Source organism: Mustela nivalis (genome assembly GCF_964662115.1).
Source record: "Mustela nivalis genome assembly, chromosome: 17".
Taxonomy (NCBI): domain Eukaryota; kingdom Metazoa; phylum Chordata; class Mammalia; order Carnivora; family Mustelidae; genus Mustela; species Mustela nivalis.
In genome coordinates this window covers 39774030-39794663 of record NC_139036.1, presented here as the reverse complement: position 1 = coordinate 39794663, position 20634 = coordinate 39774030, and the positions used below count along the sequence as shown (strand labels likewise).

Here is a 20634-nt window from a genome sequence, read left to right as displayed (position 1 = left end):
CCCAACGTGACGTTTGACCTCAAGACCCCAAGAGTATTTCTCCTGGGGCAAGCCTGCTAACGACAAATTGTTTTTCCTTCCCCTAGATGTCTTCATTTCTCTTTGTTTTCAGAGAGCAAAACCTCCTACCAAAGCCCACTACAGCCCTGCGAAGGTGGCCCAGTGGGGGGCTTAGATTTATCCCGGCACCACGAGCTTATTAGCTGTGTGACTTTGGACAGGTTCAGTCATTTCTCTGTGCCTCAGTTTCCTGCTACATAAAATGGAGATAACAGTGTGTGGAGCTCATTTGCCAAACAAAAACAACCTGGGGGTGGGGGAGGGTAGAGAAAGGAAGGAGGATTCAGTGCCTGAGCTCTACCCAGCTTCAGGGCTCTCCCCTAGCTTCTCCTGGATGAAAGTCACCTGCTCTTCCTGCAGGATTCTAGGCTCATCAGAGGCAGCCTGGAAAGTTGGCAGAGGCACCTCTAGCACCATGACATTGAAGGAAGCCCATCCCATGTTGTAAACTTACACGTGTGGGGTAAGGCAATGGGTAAAACCCACTCTTGTTCTCTTTGGATACTGCCTGGGCCTGGAGTGATGCCCGGGGTCGGGATGGGCCTATCAGTGGCCGGGGTCTTGCCCAAGCTTCCTGTCTGCTGGGCAGCAGCTCTGGACCATTCTGAAGGTCTTGAGAAGGAAGATGCTGTGCATCTACCTTGCCTCTGGAGAAGTCCAGAAAGCACATGGAAACCTCTTGCAGCAATGACCGTCAGCCACCCTTCGGGCTTGTATTTTGCTCCCATGTCAAGGATACCCACAGAGCCAGCAGGAGGCATAGGTGCCCCCAGTCCAGCCCCATCCCCCACGCTTCCCCCTTCCCTCCTTCCAAAACAAGCCACACAGCTGATTCGTGCCTCAAGGAAGGCCATTTATTTCCAAGATAGAGACTATACTTTTAAGACAGGACTTTTCAGAAGCAGGAAATCTTAGTTGTCGCCTAGAGAGGTGTGTCAAGGACACAGTGAAAGGAGACATGCGTACGTGGGGCCAGAGGCTTATCCAACACTGTTACAACACTTTTTTAAATGAGCAAAACATCTTTAAAAATCCTTATAAATTCTTTATAATATGTTACACATTTAAAGACAATATTTACAATAAAAGGATGAGGGGGGGAGGAGAGAGAAATCTACTTTACAGCAAATCTTTGCATAAAACAAGAGGACCGACAGACGTGGCAATGGGGTTCACAACCCCGCCCAGGCTTCCCTGGAATAAGTGAGGGCGTGTGTGGGGAGGCCTGGTGGTCTGAGGTCTATTTACAGAGTGTGGGGAGAAGAGGGGGCTGGGTCCCGCCCATCCTGAAGGAACAGCCCAGCTCAGATCCCATAAATCAGTGTGTGTGTGTGTGGTGTGTATGTGTGTGTGGTGTGTGAGAAAGAGGGAGGGAGGGAGAATGAGAGAGAGAAAGAGAGCGAGTGAGACACCAGGGAGGTTTCCTACGCCTCCTCCAGGGAAGAAGGTGGGGTCTGTGTGCCTGAGTTGTGGAAGAAGCAGGCACCGCTGGAAGAAGGACAAGGCAGGCAAGGGAGGCTGAGGCGGGGGGGGCGCTGGCAGCTAGCTCCCCATGGTCAATACGCTTAGTGAGGGTGGTTTCCAGGTTGGCAAAAAGCTGGTGAGGGGAGTACGCCTGGGAAGAGTCTCAGTCCTGCCTCTGTGGAGTGGCCCTGACTTCCTTCCCCGGCTCTGACAAACAGCAGAGGGCAGGATCCCCCAGGCAGCAAAGGTAGGGAGCCCCGCTGTGATGTGTGCGGTGTGGCCGGTGGGGGAATGAAGGAGGCAGGAGTGGCAGAAGTTGCTACCAAAACACCTCCTGACGGTGACTAGCGCACTGCCACACAGGCTCTCCCTCCCCCCGTGGACACCCTCCATCTCCTCTCCCCGGACAGATATACACTCCCTTCCCTCAGCGAGGAGCTAGGAGCTAACGGCAGGGGCAGAGGAAAGGAGCCGAGAGCCAGCATCACCCCGCCTCTTTCCTTTAGTCTGAGACTTGGCGGTTCCCTATCCGCGTCCCATGGCCAACAAGGGTCTCTAAGTGCAGACGCAGAAGGGCCCACTCTGTCGCCGAGCCCCCAGCAGCCTGTCCCCTCCAGTGTCCCCCTCCCCTTACCTCCAGGATCCCCTCCCGCCCCCGCCTCGCTCAGCCAGGCCTTCTAGCCGGCCCACCTCCTCCCGATCCCCGCACACAAACTAGACAGACGCGGCCTGCAGCGCCAGACGCAGCGCGGGGGGTGGGGTGGGGGGTGGAGGAGACGAAAGAAGAGGCGCAAGCCAGAGAAGGCTGGGGGAGGGGAACCTGGCGGGGGGAGGGGGGCTGGTCACAGACACTGATGGAGGCGCGAGGCGGCCGAGCGGCGCAAGGGCTGGCTCTGCAGGGCCCCCGGGTCCCCGGGCGGCAGCGAGGCCGCGGACGACGGGGCCCGCGCCTTGGTGGACTCCAGGCTGCTGAGGCCTGAGTCCTTGTTGTCGCTGTGTGCCCGAGGGCCCGCGGGCTCCGGGGGGCCGCCGCCGCCGCCGCCGCCCAGTTCCTTCCACTCGTTGAAGTTGAGGTCGGTCAGCGGACTCTGCACCACCACCGTGTGGCGCCGCCAGCTGCTCCGGCGCCGCCGCGTCTCGGGCGACAGCGGTCGCCGCAACCGCACGGCCAGCATGTCGTCGGCAGTGCCACGGAGGCGCAGCCGCAGCGCTTCGATGCGCGACGGCCGCGAGCCCAGCGCCGCCACCGCCGCGGCCGCCGGGGGGCGCAGCGACTCCTGGCTGCTGGACGAGGCCGAACCCGGAGGCTCCGCGGCGCGCACCCCGCCGCGCCCCGCGCTCGCGCCCGTGTCCCCGCCCGAGCCCTCGCCATCCGGGCGGCCTCGGGCCAGGCGGCGGCGCGCCAGCGTGTCGCAGGGCATGAGGCGGTGCGAGCTGAAGGACGGCCGGCGCGCCGGGCGCCCCCCGGTCCCCGCGCCGGCCTCCGTGTCCGTCTCCACGTGGCTCAGCTCGCTGCGCTCATCGTCCGCCTCGTCCCCCGCGCCCGGCCGCCGGCCCCCGGCGCCCGAGCACACGCTGCGGTCCATGGTGGACAGGGTGGAATAGCCCGAGACGATGGAGCGCGTGTCCGCGGCCGGCCGCTCGTCCGGCGCCGCCGGGGGGCTGAGGCGGCCGGGGGCTTCGGGGGCGGCGGGGGCGGCGGCGGCGCCAGGCAGCGGTCCCTCGGGCTGGTCCCGCGCCCCCGGCGCCGGCGCCTCGGGCTTGTGCACCTCCTGCTCCGAATCGTCGTCGGTGCTGCTGCCCAGCCCCCGCGCCTCCCGCCGTTTCTTCCGCTTGCGGTTGACCGCCGAGATGAAGGAGATCGCCAGCATCTCCCGGGCGTACGGCTCCTTCTTGGGGGCCCACGAGCCCTGCGCAGGAGACAGGCCAGAATTCAGGAGGTGCCCCCGCACCGGGGTCCGGCCCCGCGCCCCCTCCCCCGGCGGCCTCCGGACCGGTCTCCCCAGACGGCTGTGCGGGCAGCAGCGTCACTACCCACTCGGGAGCTCTGGCTTCAGTCCAGACTCTCCGCTCTTTCCTGTGAGCTGGGAGCCTGTCCCTCACCTCCGCCCACCTTCCACTCCGTTCCCCATGCCCAGCGCTAGAGAAATCCTTGTGGACGCGGCTCTGGTGATAATAGCCTCTCGAGAGGGAATACACTTGACAGTTTGAACCCATTTCACAGAGACTGTCCTGGGTGATAATCCCCAGACCCTGGCTGGCACCTCCCTCCGACCGCAGCTTCTACCCCCTCCATCGCCACTCACTCCCACTTGGGAAATCTGCCTTTGCACCTACTACCGTATGTATGGGCCTCTCCAGGGCAATCCGCCCAAGTTCACTTCCCTTTCCCACGGCTGCCCACGGGCTGGCATTTCAGACAGTCCATCAGCGTGCCACCCACAACCCACAGCCCTACATCAATCCAACCACCAGCTCTGCCGCCAGGAGTGGCCACACGAATTTGCTCCAGAACAGTGATTCCCAACCCCACACTGGCCAACTTCCTGCCCGTTCTCGCTGCTAAGTCCTGTGGGTGTTTTCTGGTCCTAGCCTTCCATGGTGCCCCAGCAGATCCCATGCTGCCGGTCACTGGCCAACACCTAACTCTCCCTTGAACCCCAAAACTCTTCTTCCAATGGCAAATCCGTCTCCAGCAAAGTGTCTGCAAGCACCGGAAACTCTCCTATCTCCAACTGAACTATGCTCCCTACCCCTGGCCCCAAGCCACCTGCGTTCATGTTCCCCACCTTGAGGGGATTCTCTGCCTCCTGCCTCTCCCCTGCTTCTTCTTGATTCTCCCGAAGTGACTCCCAAACCCAGCCCATCCTCACCATTCTCTTTCCAGGCCCTCACTCTGCCTTCTCTGGACCTTTCTGCCCTCTTCCTGATAGGATTCCCCGCCTCCACCCTTCCCTTACCCCAGTCCCTCCTCCTCTAGAGCAATCAGCCCTTCTAAGACTAGACGGGAGTCTGATCACCTCCACACTCTGCAGGGCCCCTTCACTCCCACCAGAATGAAGCCCAGACACAGGGCCCTTCATAATCTGGTCCCAACTTTCCCAGCCTAGGGCCTTCCCTAACCCAACCCCAACCCCAACCCCAACACAGCCTTCACTTGGGCGATGCCCACCTGCCAGACCCCCCTGCATTTTAACACTGGCAGCCCTTAGTCGCTGTCCGCCCCCCAGCCCACCCTACTAGATGGGTGAGCTCTAAGTCCTCCATGCGGCCACCTCGAAGCCCTCGCCTTGTCCTTTGAAAACACAGCTGCACCTGCTCTTCTCCCATCAGGAAGGGTCTGTTTCCACATCGTCTGCATCAAACCCTGAGCTCCTTTAGAGTAAGGTCTGTGGCTTATTTCTGTTTGCATCCCTGACCCCTAGCACCATGCCTGGCACATAGCAGGCGTTCAGTAAATGTCAAGTAAACTGACAAAAGGGATGAAGGCAGTCCCTTGGACACCGGAGGCCCTGCAGACCCAGAGGCTAGAACTGCTCCCCCTGCTGGGCTGGAATGGCCTGCCCTGTGACTCCCTCCTCCAAAGCCACCGCCTGCTTCACGCACAGCCTAATACTGAATGGAGACCCAGAGATGCCTCGCGTAGCCCCCCGCAACCTACGTGCTCTCTCTCACATCAGCTGGTTCTGAGAAAGCCAACACATGCCAGGCAGTCGGGATTCAGAGGCACAGGGCTCCCTGGCTGTGGCCAGTGCCACTTCGACTGGCCAATACTCTCAGAGAGACTTGAGAGGACACTAGGACCACCTGATCAAATATCCTCTCTCCCTGCTAGCTGCAGAAGCAGTGAGGTCGCAATGGTCCCTTCCAGGAAGGCAGAGGTCAGGGCACGTACAGAAAAGTCAAGAGGTCAGCCCTGGGAAGCCAGGAGGCAAGCAGGGGAAAATGGGTGGAAGTAACATGGAGCTGGGTTTGGGTCACCGTAATGAACCTGCTCCCCATTACACAGTCTTCTGACCCGGTGAGTGCCCCACAGGTGTGCAGTCAGAAGTTCTGTGGAGAGGCTGCAGGGGCCTCTGTCCTAGACTAAAGCAGCCTTCTTTCTTTCTGTCCAGGACATTCTTCTTTTTCTCTTTCTTTCTTTTTTGTTTGTTTGTTTATTTGAGAGAGCAAGAGAGCATGCAAGCAGGGCAGAGGGAGAGAGAGACCCCCAAGCAGGTTCCATGCCCAGTGCAGAGCCCGCCATGTGGCTCTATCTTATGACCCCGAGAGACTCAGACCTCTCTCTCAGAGAGACTTGAGAGGACACTAGGACCACCTGATCAAATATCCTCTCTCCCTGCTAGCTACAGAAGCAGTGAGGTCGCAATGGTCCCTTCCAGGAAGGCAGAGGTCAGGGCACGTACAGAAAAGTCAAGGAAATCAAAAGTCAGGGAAATCAAGAATTTCCCTGAGCCGAAATCAAGAGTTGGACACTTAACCAGCTGGGCCCCGCAGGCTCCCCGCCACCTAGTACATTCATCTGATACGTAATGAGCACCTGCTTGGTGTTGGGCACCCTGGGCTCACTGGGACCTGGCCAGTGCTTAGAGACCCAGACCAAAATGAGTCTGGTTTGATCACCAAAGTTTAGTGATTTCACCCACTACTGCGGACAGAATTGTGTCCCCCTCCCCGAATCCATCTGCCAAAGCAAGCCCCGACCCCTAGTGTATTTGGAGACCGGGCCTTTGGGAGGGAAGGCAGTCACGCCCTGATGGCAGCATTAGTTCTATGACACAAGGAGACGCCAGGGAGCATGTGCGATTGCTTTCTCTCTGCTCTGTGAGGACACAGCGAGAAAGCGGCCATCCACAAGACAGGAAGAGAGCTCACAGCAGAAAATGACCATGCTGAACCTTGATCTTAGACATCTAGCCTTAAGAACTGTGACGAAAGAGATGTCTGTTTTGTAAGCCACCCCATATGTGGCATATGTGGCATTTTGTCATGGCAGCCCATGCTAAGACAACCCCCTTGGCCATCCAGCTCTACTCTAACAGCTGGACAGCCATGCTGGCCTCACGGGCTCTGTGTCAGAGGCCGGGCTCTGGAGCAGGCAGGACTAGCTGACTGTGAGGGCTGGTTCGGAGAATCAGCTTTGGGTTCATCGGTTTTTCTCCACTGTTTCCAATTTCATTGATTGAGGCTCTTGTCTTTATTAATTCCTTACTTCTGCTTGCTTTGGGCTCTCCAAAAAACCTAGTTACTTGTAGCAGACATATCTGCTGGTTCCCATATCCCCATAAATGGGGATAAATACCAGGCCTCATTTACAGGTGAGGAAGTGAGTGTCACAAAGAAATTAAGCAACTTGCCTGATGTCCCGAAGCTACGGAATGCTGGAGCCAGGACTCAGACCCAGGACTGCTGTGCTTCTGACCACTGGGCGCACTGCCTGCCCCCACCCCACCCCCGGCCGCCTATCTCCCAAGCCAGAGCCTTCTCTTCCCCCAGATGCCTCCCGCAGCACTGCCAAGGTCAGCAGCTTCTCCACTGACCTCGTACACACAGTCTTTCCCACTTGCCTTCCCAGGGACCAGCAACCTTCCTCAGGGGCCACAAGCACTTCTCCCCCTTCCCTCGACCAAAAGCAAAGAGCGGGCTGGCCTGGACAGGGATAGAGCCTTCGGAATGGCTTTGGCACTCACCTTGGACTTGGCTGAACTGCAGGTGGTGGAATCTGTTGGGGAAAGCGAGAAAGAAAAACGAAAGTTAAATTGGGGCAGGAGGAGGCTGTCTCATGAACACAACTCCCTCTCTTCGGAGGCTTCAGACACCGGGGAGTTCAGACACCTGAGATCTCCCCGGGTCCTGGGAGTGTGATGGGCTTCTGATGTCATTTCCTGTGGGGACAGGGATGGAGCGGCTAATGATGTCAATCACCACTTCCCTTTGAGGCAGGAAGTGACATCAGGCTGCCAGTCCCTAGACTCTCACTGGCCAGGGTCAGGGGCAAGGGGTGGGAGGGGGGACTTTTCTTTGGGCCTAGTTCCTCTCCCCGCCCCTCCTGTCCCTGTTACTCTGAAGTATTGGAGAGAAAATACCGAATACCAGACGCAATCCACAGAAACCACAATGAAACACGGCAAGTCACAGATGCTCTGGAGAAATGGAGACCACACAGTGCACAGACAGGTGGGACCTACATCTATCTCCACCCACCCCGACTCCAGGACTGGAAGAAGACAGCGGACCCCGTGTGGGATGGGGTACAGGGGTAGGCAGCCGGGGGGCAGGACACAGGAGCTAGAGCGGGCTGGTGCTTAAGGCCTTGCTGGGTTCCAGCTCCAGACTCCAGCTCAGTCTGCTCTGATGGGGCACGGCCCCTGTTAATGATCAGAGCTACGAAGAAGAGTGAAACTGTTACATCCATGGGGCTTGGGTCCCCCTCCCTTAACATCACTGGGATAGAGAAGGAACCAGAAACCAGTCCTGGCAGGGTCTTCTCCAGGCTGATCTAAGGACCTCCCGGGGTCTGATGGGGCAGTGGGCAGGTTAATCCACACTCTCTGGCAAGCAAGTGAGCCCTCCTCCCCAGCCCTCCCCTGCACACAGTGAGAAGAGCAGACGGCTGACCACACAGTGAGACACACGGGGCAAGGGTGCGGCAGCAGGTGATTAGAAGAAACGGGGGGCTCCTCTCTGCCACCCCCACCCACCTTGTCCTCTGCCTCCCTCCTCAGCCTGCCTCTGGGAACTAGGGGTGCTGTGGAATGCCTCTGTCAGAGACAGGAGCCGTCAAAATACGAAGGGGGACTCACCCATGGGGCGGGACAAGTTAGTGCCTTAAGCCAAGGAGGGGCTGCTTGGGGCTGCTCTGCTACAGGGCTCAGCGCCCAGAAACAGGACATAGGGGCTGAGTGACCAGGGGTTCTGGTTTTAGACACAGGAAGAGCCAGCCCTCAGAGGCAACTGAGGCAGGAGCTGTGGCTATAGCGGGGCTTCGGTGGGGGGGTGATACCCCCTGTGTCTAGACAGGCTGGGTCCCCTTTCCAGCTAAGCCTCCTCCTCTGGACAACATGAAGTAGCCAGGCTCAGCACAGAGAGAAGGCCAGAGTCTGGAGACTGTGGGGGGCAACCTGCGGTGCTCAGACTTCCCGGCAAGGGGATAGGATCTGCCTCCAACAAACGCCTTCTTCCTCCTGAGAAGGGGCCTTCAGCCGGGAGGGTTAGGGCCGGGGTAAGCTGTTAACAAGCGAGGGGAGCTGGTATGTCACATCGATGTGTTCACAGTCCGGGACCTTTCTGCCTGCCCCTCGGGCCTGCCCAGCCTTCTTATAATCACCCGCCACTGTTAGTGACCGAGGCCGCAATGCCACACTGTACCCTTTAAATCTCCAACAGGTCCGCTGGAGGAGGGGAAGGAGAGAAGAGGGGGCAGGGTCCAGGCGCGGGAGGAGAGCACAGGGAGAAGAGAGAGGAGGGTGGAGGGGTGCAAGAAGAAAAGGAAGAAAAATTAAAAAGAGGAACATGCCCGGAAGGACACAGCCCCAGAGAAATAAAAAGCTCAGGAAGGAAACCAGTGAAGGGGGGCGAACACAGCCCCTACCCAGCCCTGGGGGCAGCTGAGCAGACACGGAGGCGGGCGCACGGGCAAGCCGCACCTCCCTGGAGCGGAGATGGTCCTGCCACAGCCCAGTCTCCAGGGGGCAGGGGCAGGCAAGGGCCCCGCAAGGGCCCCGCTAGGGCAGAGCAGGGAAGCTGGGCATGTGGCCAGGCATCTGGGACCCTGGAGAATGCAGAGTCCACCCCCACCCCCTCCTCCCCGAGCCCCTGCACTCACCTGAACCTGGGTCCCCAGGGGGCACTGTCCTGCCAATGTTAGGCAGGAGGTACTCAATGTTGGGCACTGACTGAGGCTCCTTGTCATCCACGGGAGTCTGCAAACAGGAGGACGGTCAGCCAGCATGCCCTCAGATGGCTGGACTGTGGTCCCGCAAGCTGGGGTAACTTGAAGGCGGGGCTAGTGACTCCTCCATCAGACCAGGGCTCACCAGGCTCTCTCATCCGTCAGGCACTCTTGAGGGCAGCTCCTACATGTCCCCCACTAGGCTATTTTGTGCCTTCTCCAACACCTTGATTAAACCCCCAAAGGCTGGAGCTGCTCTCTCAGCTGAAGGCAGGAGCCATGTCTCCCCCATTGGACTGGATCTTCCTAAGATCTGTATCTTCCACATAAGATGGGAAGGTAGGGTTTACTTTTGCTATTGGACTCAGTTTCCTTAGGGTAAGGCTTATATCTCCCCCTCAGACCCGGGGCTCATGAAGGCAAGGACTGTGTCTCCCATTAGATTGGAGGCTCCTGAAGAGAGGGTCAATGTTTCCTCCACCAGACTGGGAAGCCCCACAGACAGGGACCTTGCCCTGCTTGAGTCTTGCTGTCTGCCCTCTCCTGGCCCCCAGCCTGGGATGAGGGCCCACCTCAGACCAGACCCACCCCTGCCCCCATATCACTTACTCTCTCTCCCTTGTCCTCATCATCGCTGAAGAACCAGTCTGACTGCAGAGGAGAAAAAAGGAAGTGAACTCAGGTGTGGAAAGGGGCTGAGGGAAGACAAGCTGCACAGTCCAGAGGACCCCGCTCGATGTCAGGTGGAGCGGGACAAGAGAGGGCACCAAGGCGAGGGTCCCTCCTCTTTTCAACAACCTCATTCTTGCCTGGTTACTAGAAGTCCTCAAGGGAGAGTGATGAACCCCAGGACCCAACTCCACAGACTATGAGAAACCCTGGGGGAGAGAAAAGGCTGGACCCCAGTGTGGGGAGGGAAATGCAGCCTGGACTGGGAGGGGGCTGAGATTGATAGAGAGCCGGCTCAGGGAGAGATTTGGGGCCAGCTGTCACTAGACACTGTCCAGGGCACATCACTGCGGCTGGCTCCCAAGTATGGGGGGGCAGCAGCGCCATCTAGTGTTGGCTGGGGCCACTGCAGGGAGAAGACTCTTCCTGGCTACCAGGGCTGTGCACCTCTCCCCAATGCTGGGCACCACACTGCGGGGGCCGGGGGGGGGGGGGGGGGGGGGGGGGGGGGGGGGGGGAGGGAGAAGAAATCCCCTCCTCCCCCCAGGAAAGAGAAGTGTCTGGAGGGACGTGTTAGGAGGCTCCCTGAGGGGTAGGCTGGCAAGCGTTTTCGCATAAATGCCAAACAGCATAGACAATAAACTAAAAATCCCACTCTTAAATATGTATTTTGTGAAATTTGAGAATCTTGAAGATGAAACCTTAAAAGTTTTCTGAAAAACAAAAATAGACTGCTTGCAAATGAGCAGTGTCAGCTGTAAACTAGAACTTTCGGCAGCAGTAGACCCAAGAAGACAATATTTTCGCTGTATCGCTGGACTATGAATGTAGGAATTTGGAACCTAGATTTTTATACCCTGCTAAACTCTCACTTTGAGCATGACCTACAGCTATTCTAAGACATCAAAATGCTTACCGCACAAAGACTCTCTTAATTGTGTACATGAGCACGTAAAGAAATGACTCCAGGTTGAAGCAGCAAGCTCTGAGAAGGATGGGTAATAGCATAGAAAAGTCCATTGTCGATCCAAGCAAGGACACTCATGCACATATACAAACAAGCAAAGTATCTCCAAAATGCAACAGATTCTGGACACAGAGGGAGAAACCAGTGACAGGGGAGAGTACACAAAGGTACTTGGCTTTTAGAAGGAAGACAACGAATATTGATGAGCTTTATAAATTGTCAGTGAAAAGGAACATAAGTATGGGCTGTTATAATTGTGTGATCAAACACAGGACGGGCTGTATAAATGGTGTAATCTTCCTATCAGGAAAATAAAAATCAATTCATCCAAATCAAGGTAGGACAGACTGAAGAGAAATAAAATGAAAATGGGGTAAACAGAAAATGACACTTAAGACAGTCGAGCTAAGCCCTGACAGTACAGAAATTAGAATCACGCAAAGGAGCTAAGCTCACTGATTAGAAATTAAAACACGCAGAATATCTGGGGTTCCTGGCTAGCTCAGTTGGTAGAGTGTGTAACTCTTGATCTTGGGATTGTGAGTTCAAGCCCCACGTTGGACAGATAGATTACTTAAAAAAGAAATACTGTTTGTTTGGGGCACCAGGTGGCTCAGTGGGTTAAGCCTCTGCCTTCGGCTCAGGTCATGATCTCAGGGTTCTGGGATAGAGCCCTGCATCGGGCTCCCTGCTCAGCAGGAAGCCTGCTTCTCCCTCTCCCACTACCCCTGCTTGTATTCCTTCTTTCACTATTTCTCTGTCAAATAAGTAAATAAAATCTTTTTTAAAATACTGTTTGTTTAAAAATAAATAAAATAAGCACAAGAAGTGGTTTGGAATGACACATATTAACCTATTAGAGTGGGTCACTATGGTGCAGCAGAGTGGGTAGAAATGAAGGGGAGACAAGGAGACTTGCAGGTTGATAATGACCGTGTGCCATGAACCTCAGTTATTAATTGAAGTCAGGTGTATTATTAACCCAAATAAGTGGCACAGAAGAGAAGTAGGAAAGAGAAGAGAAAATAAGATATCATGCAAGATCTTGGGGAGCGTGGGTGGCTCAGGCTGTTAAGCATTAACCTGCCTTCAGCTCAGGTACTAGGATCAAGCCCTGCATTGGGCTCCCTCCTCAATGGAGAGTCTGCTTCTCTCTCTCCCTCTGCCCCTCCCCCTCACACATGTGTGCACACAAACGTGTTCTCTGTCTCTCAAATAAATAAATAAATAAAATCTTTAAAAAGAATAACACAAAATCTAAAATCAGTTGTCTCAGGCTCAAGTTCACCTCAGGTAAATGACCTTTCTGAGTCTATTTACTTATCTGCAAAATGGGCATAATAGGACTATCTACTTCTAGAATTGTGGTGAGAATTAACATGAAATCCCATATGGCTATTATAAAAAAAAAAAAAGGACTAGAAATACCAACTGTTGGCAAGGATGTGGGGGGAGAGGGAACCCTCACACTCTCTTGGTGGGAATGTAAAATGGTGCAGCCACTGTGGAAACCAGTATGGAGGTTCCTCAAAAAGTTAAAAATAGAACTGCCCTATGATTCAGGAATTCCACTTCTGGGTATTTATCTGAAGGGGAAAAAAAAAAAAAACAAAACACCAACAAGAAAAGATATCTGCACCCTGACGTTCGCTGCAGCTCATTATTACAATAGCCAAAATATGGAAGTGACCTAAGTGTCTATCAGTGGAAGAATGGCTAAAGAAGACGTGGTATGTCTATAAAATGGAATACCCCTCAGCCATAAAAAGAAAGAAATCTTGTCCTTTGTGACCACAGGAGCAGACCTCAAGGGCACTATGCTAAATGAAATAAATAAAACCGAGAAAGTCAAACATCATATGCGCTCACTTACACGTGGACTCTAAAACAAAGAGATACACAAAATCCAAGCTCAGAGGCAGAGAGAACAGGTCGGTGGTTGCCAGGAGTTGATGGGGGGAGGACCAAGGAGGTGAAGGGGTCAAAAGGTACAAACCTCCAATTACAAAACAGGTAAGTCATGGGGATGTAATATAGAGTGTGATGATTATAGTTGATATCACCATCTTGTCTATTTGGAAGTTACTAAGAGAATAAATCTTAGACGTTCTCATCACAAGGGATGCCTGGGTGGCTCAGTCTGTGAGGTGTCTGACTCTTGATTTCTGCTCGGGTCATGAGCCTGGCCGGTGTCCTGGGATCGAGCCCCACATCAGGCTCTGTGCTCAGCAGGGAGTCTGCTCAGCAGGGAGTCTCTCCCTCCCCCTCTCCCTTTCCCACCCCCTGCTCTCTCTCACTTTCTCCCTCTCAAATAAATAAATAAGTCTTTAAAAAATTTTCTCATCACAAGAAAAACAACTGTAACTACTCATGGCAATGGGTGGTAACTAGACTTAACAGTGCTGATAATTTTACAATATATACAAATATCGAATCATTATGTTGTACACCTGAAACTAACATAATGTCACATGTCAACTAGAACTCCATTAAAAATAAATGTCTTGAGAGAGAGAGCGAGCACGTGCGCACATGCCTTGTGAGCAGGAGAGGGGCTGGGTAGAGGGACAGGGAGGGAGAGAAGGTCAAGGAGATTCCGCACCCGGTGTGCAGCCCAGCGTCGCACTCCATCACGACCCTGAGATCATGACCTGAGCCGAAATTAAGAGTTGGACCTTCACCAAGCAACCCTGTCCATTTAAATTATTTTTTTTAAGATTGTATTTATTTATTTGACAGAGAGAGAGAACACAAGCAGGGGGAGAGGCACAAGAGGGAGAGGGAGAAACAGACTCCTCGCCGAGATCACGACCCGAGCCGAAGGCAGACGCTTAACTGACTGAGCCACCCAAGTGGCCCCCCATTCAAATTTTTAAAAAATAATGAAACACTGTATGTTAAGCGCTCAGTACTACACACTACTAGTGTAGAATAGACATTAGCTGAAATTACAAAAAGGTGCAGTCCCCAAGGACAGGCTGAGTAGAAGGAGCCCTGAGAAGCCAGTGTTTGCGGGTGCCCAAAAGTGCCGTGGGAAGCCAGAGGTATGAAGGAGGCTTCCAGGCATCCCAGAGTTCTCTGGAAGAATGCCCGCCAGCTGGTGCACACTCAGTTCCCTCTGCCTGCCATGAGTTCTCCTGTCCCTGCCTGGCTAAATTCCTTGAGGCCATTGAAGACACTGCAGGGAGCCCCCAGCCATGGTCCCAGCCCCACACCTGGGGCGGGGTCTGGTCCTCCCATGGGGCTTCCCTGGCCATAGCCCAGAAAATGAATGACATCTTCCCTGGGCAACGCTCCTTCAGAGCAGGGCCTGGCTTCCATCCCCTTGGTCCCAGCAGGTGCACCGGGCTCCAGCGTGGAGTAAAGCCCGTGAGGTCAAGCATGGCGATCTCGAACCCACACACCGAGTCCTAGCTGCTAGGGGGCATCTGGGGTCTTTACAGCTATTAACTCATGGAAGCCTCCTGACTACTTCGTGAGGTAAGCACAACCACTCTCCTGCTTTGCAGACGAGAGAGAGTCAGTCCCTCGTTCGAGGGCACACAGAGGCAGAGATGAACTCAGCCGGCTGGTCCCAGAACCAGAGCCCTCCAGCCCTGCTTCAGGGCCTCTCAACCAGGGTGAGTTGGGCCCCTGGCCCCCCAGGGGACCTCTGGCAAACACAGACATTTGCATTTGTCAAACCAGACGGGTGCTCCTGGCATCCAGCCAGAGATGTTGCTAACCATCCTCCAATGCACAGGACAGCCCCCCACAAAGAATGATCTGGTTCCCAAGGTCACTAGTGCTGAGGTGGGAGCTAGTGTGCAGGAGGGATCATCACATTTGTTGGGTGAATCAAGGAACAAATGCTTTGACATTGTCTTTGTTTGTGTTTCAGGTGGCTTAGTGAACATGGTCATGGGTTGGCTGGCGACTTGCCACTGGGAAGGTGACCCCCTGGGTCTGCGCACCTCCACTCTACCACGATCGTGCTGTGTGACCCCGGGCATGTCAGTGCCTCTCTCCACACCCATTTCTGTGCACTGTGCCACACAAGGATGAGGCTCGGTGCCTTCCGGCCCCTTCCAGTACTGCTGTCCAAGAGTTTCACGGGGGACGGGAGCCCCCAGTAGGGAGGCCAGGTGACAGCTGCGGCCGGAAACCCAGCAGGTCATGTCTCCCGCGATGTTCAACCACCCACTGACTGGCCACAGGCTCAGGGCCAGAGCTGGAGTGCTCCCTGACGAAGTCCCATCCAGCCTGCCCTCACGACTACGCTGGCTCTGGACCAGAGAGACACCGGCAAACTTGGCTGGGTGGACTCCAGGGGACTCGGGGTGGGGGAGGGGAGCTCATGCCCTTGACAACTGTCTTGGCTGATTATGTCCAAGTGCCAAGGAGGCAGAGAACGGAGAGGCCCCAGTTCCAGGAGGGCCCGGGAACGAATCCCTGAGTGCGAAAGCCCAGAAGGGTAGGACCTCAAAAGCAACCCATTCATTCATTTGCTTAGCAGACCCTGAGTGTTTACTATGTTGCCAGGCATGAGGCTGGACGCTGGGAAGAGGACTGCAAAAGAGACAGATGTGTTCTTCCTCCAGCCACCCCGCCCAAAGGAGGGGCTGCCATTGGCTGGGGGACCCCCTCCTAGGGGTGTAGGGGAGGTAAATGGACACACTTTGGGCCTCCTTTCTCCCAGAGAGTGCTATTCCTGGCACCCCAGCTGACCACAGGCCTTGGGCTTCCAAGGGTTTCCCTAGGAACCGTGGGGCCTGTCTCCCTCTCTTCTGCACTGGCACTGGCCCAAAGCACACACTCACGGAGGCTCCAGGGGCTACCTGTTGGGCCGGGGAGCTGAACTTTTCCAAGGGAGATAAGCTGCCCCAGAGCGAGGCCACTTGAGGATCCCTGCCCCCGCCCCTTGGCCCTGGCTTCCCTCACAGCTCTGGAGCAGACTCCCGGGCTGGTGTTCCAGTGTTAGCCTGAGAACAGGCTTCCATGTTCCCTCCTGAGGCTCAGAGCCTTAACCACCCAATAAAGAAAGGAAATAAGCAGGCAGGGCCAGTCAGCAGGACCAAAGTCTGCCACCCCGCCTCAATTGGCCAGCCAAGTCAGCTCTAGGATGAACCCAGGAGTCTGACCCCCAAGTAGAGGCAGAGGGAAACACAAACCTTGGTCACACAAAGCTGGCCTACAGTCATGGGGCTGTCATTTATTAGCTGTGTGGCTTTGAGCAAGTCATTTTGCCTGAGCACCCGCTTCCTCATCTATAAGATAGAAGTAGCATGACCTGGTTTCCCTTCCCTAAAGCATCTGTGACATTGAAGAGGCCAAGGACCCCGTTTCCCTGGCCAGATGCCAATATTATTTCTCCTGGCAGGAGGGGGTTTGTTCCATCTACGGAAGATAGGGAAATTTAAAAATGCAAAATCTGTAATTGATTTAAAAAAAAAAATCCCTGAATGCCCCAGAAGGGGGCGGTGCTGTTCTGGGTTTGGCTCTGGAGGCCCAAGGCCTCCTGCGCCCCCTGTTGGCTGTTCTAGGTTCTCATCCTATCAAAGACAGTGACCAGAATCCTTAGAGACAGGGGGCTGGCAGTGCCTCCAGTCAGCCATGAGAAAGGAGGAGACCAGCCCAAAACATAGGGGAGCACAAGTGCAGGAACTGGCCTCATCCCTTGCTCTGCCCTGCCCCATTCCCCTCCCTTCCTCTGAGCATCACCCTTTGCTCCCCGAAGCTGCAGTGGGGCCGGCAAAGCAGAGCTCTGCCCCCACCCCCTATGCCTGTCCACCTGTCTGCCTGTTTCTGCCAGGACAATTCTCCTGGAGGCCACCTTCCGAAGGTGCCCCTGCACTCACCCCGTGGCTCGCCAACCCAGCAGCATCTTCCCTGACCTTCCTCTGCCCTCTGACCCTCACACGTATCTTGGAAGCTCAGGGACGAAACATCCTCGAAAGAAGGATTCTAGGCTCCGTTCCTGTTTGGTCTGGAAACGCAGCCCATTGCTTCTGAAGGGCATTTGCCATCCCAGGAGCACTTGCTTATGCTGCCTGTCCTTCCCCAAAGGCGTGTGGGAGCGAGATGGCTGCTTACGTGCTGGATCAGCGTCTCCACGATCTTATAGCGATCTGGCATGTGGGTCACCATGTCCGCCATGTTGTCCTCAGATGTCCTCACCAGCGTTGGCCCGAAGACCAGGGCCAGGTTCCTGGGCTCCATCTGGGCAGGGGAGGAGAGCAGGTCCGCGTTCACACCCCCCTGAGCTCTGACCTCCAGTCCCCCAGGCATCCCTCACTGTGGGCCCCTCACTCCCAAGGCCCAAACACATCCGGGGCTATGCCTGGCTTAGGGGATAGACTCCTCCTTGTTGGGCATGGAGATGCCTGGTAAGTAGAGCGCAGGCCAGATTTCAGCCTTACTCATCTCTAGGCCTGGCAGCCAAGGGCAGTGGCCAAACTTTTCACCCACACTGTGCTAACAGTGAGAGATCCTGGAATAGGGGCCTGCTGGAGGTTCTAAGGGTATTTTAAAACTGGAAGAGTTCCTATAGCTCCATTCATTCTCCCTGCTGCAGAACCAGAAGATATAGAGGCTTGATTATAAAGATGCAATGCGGGGCGCCAGGCTGGTTCAGTCTGTAGAGCGTGTGACTCATGATCCCAGGGTTGCAAGCTCGAGCCCCACGTTGGGTGTAGAGATTACTTAAAATAAATTCTTTAAAAAAAAAAAAAGAAAGAAAGAAAAGGAAAATGCAATGCAAGGGATTCGAGCTAGATCCAAGGATTGATTTCCATCAGACACAACGGGACTGTGGCTCTCTGCCTCTGGGAGACCCTCAGAAACTCAGGAGATGGCTCTCCCCGGGAGAACTCCAGAGGGGTGGGGTGGGGACAAGATGACCTTTAAGGAGGAGGGCATGCCTAGAGGACCTTGGGATTACCTGACCCAGAGGAGCTTAGAGTATGCTGAGAGGACCCTCTATGCTTCCTTCCCCCACATTTCATGCCAGCGTCCTCCCACCTTGTTTTTCTCCGAGTGGTCAGCAATGGTCTTCAGATGCCCCACGAGGAATTTGAGTGTTTCATAGTAGTGTCCTGGGAGATCCCGGATCTGGGGGAGAGCAAGAAGGGACACGGGGCTTGAGGGTCTCCCCACCTTCCCATCATACCCCACAGGGGTTCCCACTGCCGTATCTCCAGGGTCTGAAAACCACCCTCTAACCACCCCTGTTGGAGAGATGGAGAAACTGAGGCCCAGAGGGGAGAAGGGCCTCTCCAAGGTCACAGAAGGAACTGGTGGCACTGGACTCCAGGCCTCCCAGGGCAGTGGTGCTCCCCCAGCCTAGTCTGCCCTTTGCCTAAGGCTGTCCCTGCCCCCTTACCAGCTTCCGGAGCCTCTTCAGCCGCTCTCTTGAGTCTTCGATGCGATTGGCCTCAATGAAGTCGTTGTATTTGTCTAGAACACAGTGAAGACTCTTTAGAGAGGCAGGAAGCAGTCCCTTTTCCCACTCTCAGGGGGTGCTGCTTCCAAGCTGAGGAGGCCCAGACTGTTTTAGTTCGGGGGGAGCTCCGTAGCCTCATGTCCACGTGACCAAATCCATGACTGCGACACTCAGGCGTGCACCTGACCTGGGCTAGCCCAGGTGTGTGTGTTTGGGAAGAATTAAGACCTGAGCTGCATGCTGATACTGGAAGAGGGGTCCTTGCCCCAGTGTCCGGGACAAAGACACCACAAGGTCAGAAGAAAAGGTTACTTAGAAAGAGGGAGGGCCCTATCAGCCTCCAGATGCCCACCCCACCTGGGTCAAGATGTCCCCAGAAGAAGCCCAAGAGGAGCTTTAAAAAAATGGAACGTGGTAAGTTTATTCTAAAATCCATCTGATGAGTAAATGCATAAGGATAGCTGAGGATAACTTGTAAAGGAAAAATGACGAGGGGGGACGTGCCCTCTGAGATACTGAAACGTACTTAAAACCCAACACTGCTAGAGCAGTGTGGGACTCACAGGGAGAGCTGACCAAGGATGAGGACACAGAGAGGAGGAGAAGAGGCCTCATGGATGTTTACTATGGACAAAAGCAGTATTTCAAATCAGTGGGGGAAGAATGGAGGTATCAATAAATGTCCCTAGGACAATGAGTTATCTTCGACTTCCAGCTCACATAGTATGCAAACAAATTTAACTGCATTCAGAGCCAAATGTAAAAATCATTAAAATACCGAGAAAAAACAAGAAAATGTCTCCACAATTGTGAAGCCTTCCTAAACATGAGATGTAGAATCTGTTAAAGACCAACATCTTTGACTACACTTAAAATAATTGTTTCCGGGGCGCCTGGGCGGCTCAGAGGGTTAAAGCCTCTACCTTTGGCTCAGGTCATGATCCTAGGGTCCTGGGATCGAGCCCCACATCGGGCTCTCTGCTCAGCAGGGAGCCTACTTCTTCCTGTTTCTGCCTGCCTCTCTGCCTACTTGTGATCTCTGTCAAATAAATAAAATCTTTTTTAAAAAAATAATTGTTTCCAATTCCTTACAATGCAAAGTTAACAGGCAAATGGCAGACCAGGAGCAAACATCTGCAAAGCCTAACAAAGGGTTAATATAGAGCTTGTGTCCTACAAATCAGTACCAGAAAAAGACAACCCAACAGGAAAATGGGCGCACAATCTGAACAGGAAATGAGAAGAAACAGAAAAGTCCAATAAACTAATGAAAAGATAGTGGATTTCCCTAGTAATGAAAGAAACAAAAATGAAAACAGCAATGAGATGACATTTCTCTTCCAATTAACAAAAATGTAAAATATTGATAACATCCAGCGTTGATGGGGGTGCATGGAGGCAAATTCTCTCCTAAGCTGTTGGCAAGAGTGTGAAGTAGGGCTTTCTTCTCCGAGAGCAACTTGACATTAGCTTCCAAAATGCCAACCAGGACTTTGATCTAGAAATCCTACGTCTAGGAATCTACCTTAAGGACACCGATCCAGGTGTGCAGGGACACATTTCAGGAAAGTCTTTGCAACCATTTTTGTAAGAGCAAAAATCTGAATGCAACCTAAATATCCATCCCTAGGGGAGTGATTAGGCAAATTATAATCTATTCAGACTATGAACAACTATGTGGTTGATTTAAAAGAAGAATGAGGTAGAGGTCTTTGTACAGACATGAATGAGTCGCAAAATTAGAAGCCTCCTTTTGTTTTTGGTTTTTTTTTTTTTTTTAAGATTTTATTTATTTATTTGACAGAGAAAGATCACAAGTAGGCAGAGAGGCAGACAGAGAGAGAGAGGGAAGCAGGCTGCCTGCCAAGCAGAGAGCCCGATGCGGGGCTCGATTCCAGGACCCTGAGATCATGACCTGAGCCAAAGGCAAAGGCTTAACCCACTGAGCCACCCAGTCGCCCCTGAAGCCTCCTTTTGTTAAGGACAGCAGCCTATCAGGAACTTAAAATAAGCCACGGTGGGAAGATTTGTACTCTGGTAACTGAAAAAACACTAAGAATCAAGGCTTTTTTCCCTGGAGAGCCAGGTGTTCCATATTTGTCAACGCATCAGCGAACTCACCCAGCTCCCAACCCTATCACTGCATGTATGTCTCCGTCGTGT

At 54.3% G+C, this 20634-nt stretch overlaps 1 protein-coding gene across 7 annotated transcripts in view; it reads right to left on the bottom strand.

The window, feature by feature from the left end:
• Positions 1–892: 892 nt before the first annotated feature.
• Positions 893–20634, bottom strand: part of ARHGAP23 (Rho GTPase activating protein 23) — a 78330-nt gene continuing 58588 nt past the window's right edge. For 6 of the 7 annotated variants that reach the window (XM_082704729.1, XM_082704726.1, XM_082704730.1 and 3 more), the window contains 7 exons: positions 18412–18485; positions 18051–18140; positions 17124–17249; positions 10025–10066; positions 9350–9446; positions 7215–7246; positions 893–3434 (listed from right to left, as the gene is read on the bottom strand). In XM_082704729.1, coding sequence (XP_082560855.1) covers positions 2367–3434; positions 7215–7246; positions 9350–9446; positions 10025–10066; positions 17124–17249; positions 18051–18140; positions 18412–18485 — 1529 coding nt within the window. In that variant the 3' untranslated portion in view covers positions 893–2366. Of the gene's footprint in view, positions 3435–7214; positions 7247–8892; positions 8916–9349; positions 9447–10024; positions 10067–17123; positions 17250–18050; positions 18141–18411; positions 18486–20634 lie in introns of all 7 variants that reach the window. The other variant, XM_082704732.1, reaches the window with a different exon arrangement.